The sequence below is a fragment of the Sander vitreus genome, chromosome 5 (assembly GCF_031162955.1).
Source record: "Sander vitreus isolate 19-12246 chromosome 5, sanVit1, whole genome shotgun sequence".
Classification (NCBI taxonomy): domain Eukaryota; kingdom Metazoa; phylum Chordata; class Actinopteri; order Perciformes; family Percidae; genus Sander; species Sander vitreus.
The window spans coordinates 28,494,863-28,503,088 of record NC_135859.1 but is presented as its reverse complement, the minus strand read 5'-3'; the positions used below and the strand labels follow the sequence as shown (position 1 = coordinate 28,503,088).

The 8,226-nt window shown below is 41.5% G+C and overlaps 2 protein-coding genes across 2 annotated transcripts; one reads left to right on the top strand and one right to left on the bottom strand.

The window, feature by feature from the left end:
* Nucleotides 1-1,842: 1,842 nt before the first annotated feature.
* Nucleotides 1,843-4,718, bottom strand: LOC144518590 (transcriptional regulator protein Pur-beta-like). The gene is made up of 2 exons (XM_078251381.1): nt 3,693-4,718; nt 1,843-3,140 (listed from the first exon to the last, which is right to left on the bottom strand). The coding sequence occupies exon 1, from the start codon at nt 4,630-4,632 to the stop codon at nt 3,700-3,702; it is 933 nt and encodes a 310-aa protein (XP_078107507.1). The 5' UTR covers nt 4,633-4,718; the 3' UTR covers nt 1,843-3,140; nt 3,693-3,699.
* A 768-nt stretch (nt 4,719-5,486) lies between these two features.
* Nucleotides 5,487-7,777, top strand: h2az2a (H2A.Z variant histone 2a). The gene is made up of 5 exons (XM_078251382.1): nt 5,487-5,596; nt 6,642-6,719; nt 6,842-6,955; nt 7,073-7,202; nt 7,403-7,777. Exons 1-5 carry the CDS (start codon nt 5,594-5,596, stop codon nt 7,462-7,464), a joined length of 387 nt encoding a protein of 128 aa, XP_078107508.1. The 5' UTR covers nt 5,487-5,593; the 3' UTR covers nt 7,465-7,777.
* The last annotated feature ends 449 nt before the right edge of the window (nt 7,778-8,226 follow it).

Here is an 8,226-nt window from a genome sequence, read left to right as displayed (position 1 = left end):
GAACTGTCATGTTCATGCGCTATCTTGAAATACGTTAGCTGGTAAGGGACATACAGGACATACTGCTCCACCTTTCGCGTTTTTGCTGTCACATGATAAACTCACAGGTGCTGCTAATGCTGCTAATGGGTATCGTGGGTGGCATATAATGGGTAGCAAGTTTGACCACACATATTCAAAATCAAAATTTCAGGAACAGGAGTCTTCTTCTTCACCCAGAAAAAGAAAATGGATATTGAAAAGAGCAAGAGACCAGCGTCATCAGAAAAAAAGAGTGAAGGCTACCGTAGCTGTAATACATACTTTGAACTGCGTGGCGCGAGAGAGTTGATTGCGATATATGATCTCAAAGCTAGACGGGAGAAATTCCAACACATTGGACCTTTAAGACAAGGGTTTTTAGATTGTCAGGTGCCTTTTATCAATTTTACTTAAGAGTAGCAATACTACAGTTTACAAGTAAAAGCCCTGCATTGAAAATGTTACTTTAGTAAAATTACAAAAAGCATTAATGTGTTCATCACTTTAATGTTGCAGCTGTTAAAGGTGGAGCTAATTTAAAAATTGGAGCCATTCTGCATTTTACCTTATCAGTAAGGTGTCTTACATGTAATCTTGGAAAGGTAACAATGTGCGACAGAGGGCCAACAGAAATAAGATTACAGCAAGTGATTTCACTGATACACTTCAAACCAGACAGGAGGATCTTATCTGTAATATCGCCAGCTGTTATCTTTTACTTGAATAAGATGAATGTTAGGATTTACATGCTGTCTTACGTAAATGTCTTTGTTTTCAGTGGCACACTGGAAATACAGGTGTCTGTCATTCTTCCTCTTTTAACCCTCAGTGTTGTGAAAAGCCCTGAAAACATTGAGCTTGTGTAGAGAAAATAAAAGATGTCCAAGTCTGAAATGAAAAGAAACATGATCTTATTAACAGTTGAGCATGAAAGTTAACTCTTGATGTTGTACATAGTCGTTTTATTAAGAAAATCTTAACTCATGTGGTTGAAAGCTCTGGAAAAAGCTAATACTGAAAGTTGACCCAAGGGTGTTTTTTTTTAAATCAAACTACTTCCAATGTTTACTTGCCAGCAGTAGAAAGTAACTAATTACATTTACTTAGATGCTGTACTTAAGTAGGAGGTGCTAGTACTGGTGCTGTTGCTTTATACTGCTACTCAATTACATTTCAAAGTGCAATATTGTAGCCTACTTTTTACGCTGCTACCTTTATACAAAAAAAAGGTTTACTGACTGTGCTATGATTGTAAATTGAATATATTTTGTTTTTGACTGTTGGTAAGACAAATCAAGCAATTTAAACATGTCTCCTTGTCCGTTGTGATGAGTATTTTCCACTATTTTCGGGACATTATTTATCAAATAATTGCAACCAGCTGGTTAATCAATAACTTTTACCTTAAAAATATCAAGAAAAAAATCACAACTTTGTTGCACTGATCATCTAAAGATAGTGGGCTCCTCCCTGAAGTGGGGAGGACAAAAAAAACACACCGCTCCTGAGCAAAATCCTTTTTTATTTCTTGTTGAAAGGAACTTGGTATATTACAGCAGAACACACATGAATGAAACAGCTGCCATTTCACGAAACATAGTACAGGAAGAAGGATGTAGTTCAATCTCATGTGTAATATTATATATAGTATATTTATATCAATAGAAAATAAAATAAAACTATTGCTCCTATGTGTTTATTTTTTTATATGTCATTTTTCTGCTGTGTAAATGGGTAAAGTAAAATTCAACGAGAGGTTTACACACCAAAGGAAATGGGACATTGAATGTGACATTCCTCAAAGCACGGGAACTTTGTGGCTTTTTATTAGGCTGAGAAGTAAACTTTTAAACCTTTTCCATTGCAAGAAATAAAACTTGAAACCGCTCTCAAAAATGGATAAATACCATCATACAGCAATCAGAATATGCAAAACAAAAGAACACAAGGCAGCTCCGCGTAAGAGCAAGCATGCAAAAATTCATATTTTTTAAAAAGGAGCACTAAAGACAAAATGTTGATGATTGCAGATTGTGTTTGTGTGCGTCGTATGGCAACTGATGGAAAGCCAATTTGTGACAAAAATGGTAACGGGTGGACTGAAACGAGGGGACAACTTGATGCTATGTAAAGTGAACTGGAGTGCTTAGTGTTTGCTGACAAACTTCTTCAATGAAGTTGTTTCTAGAAATTGCTATAACATACTTTGTTATCAATTTGTTGTAATCTTCTTAATTTCCTCTAAGGAATAACAGAAATGTTAGGAAAAAAAGCAGGTATGAAATATCATCTTGGACAGTTGCATCCAAGTTTAGTGTTTTAAATAAGCCACTTTAGGCAGCATTATCTAATAAATGTCTCATATTTCGAAGACAAGTTTCAATATATCTATTTTGAAAAATAAGTTCTATCTATACTTGATCTTTTTAGTAAGTAAATCTCTTCTAGTATATATTTTTTTCTTTTTTCATCGTATGCACCCTAAATAAGCCAACAAGGTCAATTCCCTTAAGACCATAGCTTAAATTCTGCAATATTAACTTTAACTCGAAAAATCGTGACCAGTGCTAGAGGCCTGAGCTCGCCCCGTCCCCTCTGACAAAAAGGTAACAAGGGTCATTACTGCATCATATGAGACGTCATCAGTTGCCAAAGACATCTCAACTGCAGCTACTGGCTGACCAGATCTGCACCCAGAACCTCTAAAAAGATGATGCACAGGCACAGGTAATGCTGATATACCCAAAAATACAGATTGGACCAGCCAGCCCTGAGACAAAACAAGCCACGTGTGAGGAGGCCTCACCACGTTTCAGCTATCGGAGCAGGTGGTTAGCACCTAAGGGATGCCCAGGAAGGAGAGAGGGAGGGAAGAGGTCATTTGGACTCGTTTGGATTGTCTGGAGAATCCAAAGGAGTCATGTGCTTGGAAAGATCACCTTATGGGACCTCGCTGGGCTGAGTGGATGTCCTGAGATGCCAAGGATGCCCCCTATAGCTGAGACAGTGACTCTTGGTGTGGGTCTGTGGGCAAGCCGTTCGTTACAGGTCATTATAGACAAAAACACACACAGCCATGGTGAGTGATGCAGGCGCTCAGTCTCACTCCCACTCTGCACCTGTTGGTATGAATATGTCACACGTTTCACACTTATCCTTATTATCATCACACAGACTACAAGTCAGCACCAGGTGAGCTCTGCAGGGATATCAAGCAGGAAGTGGGTCTGGTAACCTATTGGTGTATCTTGAGCACTGTCAAACTTAATTAGTTGGGCTACATGGGAGGTTATCAAATAGAAAGAATATATATATATATATATATATATATATATATATATATATATATATATATATATATACATACACACACACACATATATATACACACATATATATATATATATATATTTTTTTTTCTATCAATGGGGAATCTCATACAGGAGCTGACTATGCAGTTCGCACTCATTTAGCTATAACATCGACCTAAACTTTAGGACACGATTCCTTATGTAGACAGTGATTTATCAGTCAAATATACATATTTGTAATTTTACTCCGTTGTTTTAGCATTTTAAAGTTCGATTCGTCATGCACAGAATAGTCGTTCATCTCTCTTTGTTTAACGCCAGGCTTTGCATCATGTTGTCAGCTTCATCACATGTAACCACCTCTCCATCAATCGTCGTCCACGTCGTCGCCCTCCGACTCCTCTCCGGCTCTCCTCTCGTACATCTTATCCCGGTGCCGCTCCTGGATCTCTTTCATTTCCTCGGCGTAGCGGCTGAACGCTCCCCCGAACTTGCTCCACGCCTTGAAGGGGATTGTTATAGAGTTTCTGTAACTGGGCTTCACTTCGCTCACCCGTAAGAAAACTCCGTACTTGTTGGACCCAACGTCAAAGAAGAACCGCTTGGAGTCCACCATGATCGAGGTGCCCTCCGGAAGCTCGCTGTAGCCCCCGGCCCCTCCACCGCCGGCCAGCTCCTCCTCATCTCCCCCGTAGTCGTCTATCAACTTGGCCAAAGCGTCACGGAACTCTATTAAGCCTTGAGCCGGTAGTGCAATGGTTTGTCCGGCCTGCAGGCCAGCCCCGGGGATGCCACCCACTCCAACTCCGAAACCGGGGCCTCGGTTGACGGTCTGCCGTATCCGGAGAAACCGACCCCGCTGGTTCTCCTTCAGGTCGAGGTAGTATTTTCGGTTCTCACGCACCAAGAACTCGCTCTTTAGGGCCCGTCTAGGCCCGCTGTCATCCCCACCGGATGATTGAGCGATCTGCTCCGGGGTGCTAGGCCCTAGCTGGGCGTAGTGCTCTATGAAATCCCCCAGGTAGTCGCGGAACTCTGCCGCAACTGACATAGAGAGGGTCAGCCGACTTTTCGAGCCCCCAGCGCCAACCTCGGCGATTTTGATGAACCGACCTTTGGCGTTCTGCTTTACATCAAGGTAGAAGCGTTTGTTCTGAATGTCCAGCCGCTTCGAGGCCAGCTCCTGGGTCTCCACTTCCCGCTGGTATTGCTGAAATCCGCTACCGCCTCCTCCTCCTCCCCCTCCGCCGCTGCTGCTGCCTCCACCACCGCGCTCACTGCCACTGTCCCCATCCGCCATCTTCGCCACCAGCAGCCCGTTTCTCTGCGTATCTTTGACCCCCCACCGCCCCTTGCTTGCCGAGCTCGCTGAGGAAACCGGACGCTGGTTACTGGGCTCTGATTGGCAGCTGTTGTTGCCAATTACAACAGGAGATAGAGGGCTTGCGTTTTTATTGGACAAGTATCTTGCCTGTCTATTAAAACACATCCGCCTTCTGGATGACATTCAAGTATATATTGTATTTAGTCCATAACCGCTCTCCACGTCAGTATTTAAAACAATGTTTAATGAACATCTACGACGGAAAATGTGTCCGTTGGTGAGTTTACTGTTTGCATAACCAGTTCTAATGCGATTAGTGCAAAACTATTAGTATTTGAAGAAGTTATGAGTGTCCTTGTGCTGAAAGTCAAGAGTTAAATCCAAATACGGTCCCCTGATTATGTATTTAGTACATTTTTGGGACGGATGCTTCTCTGGAAGGAGGGCACTTCACTGTCCCGCCTGCAAGATCTTTTTTCCCAGGATGGCGAAGGCAATTCCCGCCCTACTCCGCATCTTAATGGCTTAACCTGACATTTTTACCCTAAATTTACCCAATCCCACTCCTCTTGCCTACAACTAACCAACCCACCCAGAGCGGACAGGGACTACTAGCCAATCAGAGTGAGAGTAGAGTGAGTCGTGACTTCGCCATCCTAAGAAGTAAAAACGTTGCGTCCCGCCTACTTGTTGGTTTCGTGCGCAAAGGCAGGCACGATGATCGTAGGGTGGGGGATGGGTTATTGTTCTGCAAGCCTTTTGGCGATTGGTCGAAACAGAGATTCGAAGTAACAAAACACAATCTGATTGGCTGTGTAGACTTCCACGAGGGGTCGCATGCAAACGATTTGCGAAAGGGTTTATTGTTTCTTTGCTTTCGGGAGCCAAAATTGGTTGCTATCTGCTCAGTTCTACAATCAAATAACGAGACGGAAAAATGGTATGTGCGCTTCGGCAAGTGCTAAATGCTTTACCGGGGATGTCGGTACATTTGTATTACAATTAATGTGCAACTGTAGAAAGTGCTGTTTTTAATTTGAACTGAGGAAATTCGACCAGAACGTGTGTGGTTAAAAAAGCTTGATAAAGAGCTAACTGTCAGCTAACACGTTAGCATTCACGTCAGCGTGAAAAGTCGAGTTTTGTTGTTTTTACGTTAAAGGTGGCATTACTACGCGGTGTATGAGGTAGTTCCTATTTTGCAGAAGTGTAGCGGTTAATTAAAAGTGTAAACTTGGATTCAACGCAAAGTGCTTCCTCTCTGAAAGGTGGATTAACGTTAGCAGCCATTAGCAAGCTAAGTTTAACGCTAGCTAGCTAGCTAGCTGTTTTATTAGCTGACCATTAGTTAACCCGTAAGTCTTTCAAAAATAAGGAGAATACCGTAAAACTACTGTGTGATATCTATGCGCATAACGTTAGAAGACTGTGAGGTAGCTATTTTAAAAAAAAAAATAAGGACAACTTAAGATCTAAAAGCTGTGTTTGTCGCGGGGTCCCTGTAGCATCCTGCTGACAGCTTCCCATGTTTTTGTAAGAATTTCTCTATTTTTTTTCCAACTCAATCGGTTTATTTCTAGGTGTTGTGCATTTAAATTCCGATAATCGTTATCGTCACCCGCGCTGATTTGTTGTGTTTTACTTGTCAAAGGCGGGAAGGCGGTAACCGTTTAACCGGGCATCTTCACTGGCAGCTTTAGAGCGAAACGTTATTAACGTTAGCGTTACACATTGTAGCGCTAATACGGTGCGTTTAGTGTTGACTTTCTCATTTGTTGAGTTTTCTTTTTCTGCTTTAACGTTAACCACTTCATGCGCTTATATTTGTTTTTGTAAACTCCCTTGCCAACAAATTGAAAATATGATCTATACCCTACAGCCTCACACATTTCTGCCCCAGTTTTGCTTCTCTTACTTTTTACTCTGATGTCATGCCCTTTATTGTTTCCTGTTTAAAAAAAAATGTCCTGAAATCACCCTTACAGGCTGGTGGCAAGGCAGGAAAAGACAGTGGCAAAGCCAAGGCAAAAGCAGTGTCTCGCTCCCAGAGGGCTGGGCTGCAGGTAATCTCTTTCAATCTTTGTATGTCTGTTTGTGGCTTAGCTAACTGCATATGTTTTGCGGCACCCACCTTGATCAGAGAGAGTTTTTCTCAAACCACCGTTTCATATCTGTTTCCTGACAGTTCCCAGTGGGTCGTATCCACAGGCACTTGAAGACTCGCACAACCAGCCACGGTCGCGTAGGAGCCACAGCAGCTGTGTACAGTGCAGCTATCCTCGAGTACCTCACCGCTGAAGTAAGCCTTTCTCTTTGTGTGCATGTTTGCGATTAACAGTGGCACTTACAACATCGTGCAGTGTTTCTGTGTGAAATGGTGCTTTTTGCCTTAGTGTCTGTTTATGTTTGTTCTCAGGTACTAGAGTTGGCGGGCAATGCCTCCAAAGACTTGAAGGTGAAGCGTATCACTCCCCGTCACTTGCAGCTGGCCATCCGTGGTGACGAGGAGTTGGACTCCCTTATCAAGGCAACAATTGCTGGAGGAGGTAAGCGGAAAGCTTCACAAAGATGTCAATTATGTTTATTTTTTCCACGTTCCATCAAAAGTCTTGATGTATATGCATCATACTTGCTTCCTAGTATCTGTGTGTTCTAAATCTAAGCTATGATTCTCTAGAAATGTATTAATTATGTTTATGTCCAACTTTGCATGACACATTTAATCTCACCATTGTTTTGTTTTCAGGTGTCATTCCCCACATCCACAAATCCCTCATTGGGAAGAAGGGCCAGCAGAAGACTGCATAGATGTCATGTTAACCAGAAATTTCGGGGCTTGGGCTTTGAATGGACCAGGAGTTCACATTTGTTCTTTTTTACTATTAATATTATAGCAAACGAAGAGTGATTGTTAGAATTTGTGTTGTAATATTTCCCCATAACTAGGAAAAAAGTACAGAAAACCCCTTAACGACAAAACCCTTTGTATGTTATTGTAGAACGTTTGACTGGGGAGATCATTATTTCAAATGGTGACAGTGAATTTGTTTGATTGGCCTGGGACTATGTAATGTTTTATACTGAAAAAAGAAGTTGTTAAAACCGTTTTTTATATATAAAACTTGTGTTGTGGTTATTTTCTTGAAGTTACAATATTTACTATAATACAAGTCTTTTTTTTTTTTTTTCAGGCAGAAAATTAAGTAACTGCTAAATGTAAGATGGTGCTTCTTTTCCCCCTTTTTGACTTGCTGTAATATTATGAACTGCACATGGATAGTGATGTATTAAAAGTTGGGTTTTTTACATCAAAATGAAAAGTCATTGAAAACAAGTTATTGCGACCTTCTGCTACACTGTTTTGTGTTTATAGCACTTCATATGTGTTCAACTTTTAAGTGTGATCCTCAGCTGCAGGGATCAGGCAACACTGATCCTGCAGTTTCTGCCTCACAGTGGCGCTGTATGTCAAATACATATCACTACTATATAGTTGGTACCCTAATGTATGGAGAAGATGGATTAAAGATCTGGCATGAAAATTTAGCACATCTGAACAATATCAGTGCT

What these genes read in the sequence shown, in the direction of transcription:
- LOC144518590 (XM_078251381.1), bottom strand. Translation starts at nt 4,632, where the DNA reads ATGGCGGATGGGGACAGTGGCAGTGAGCGCGGTGGTGGAGGCAGCAGC.
- h2az2a (XM_078251382.1), top strand. An exon ending in CCCAGAGGGCTGGGCTGCAG is followed by an intron (nt 6,720 to 6,841) that starts GTAATCTCTTTC and finishes GTTTCCTGACAG; the next exon opens with TTCCCAGTGGGTCGTATCCA. An exon ending in TCGAGTACCTCACCGCTGAA is followed by an intron (nt 6,956 to 7,072) that starts GTAAGCCTTTCT and finishes GTTTGTTCTCAG; the next exon opens with GTACTAGAGTTGGCGGGCAA.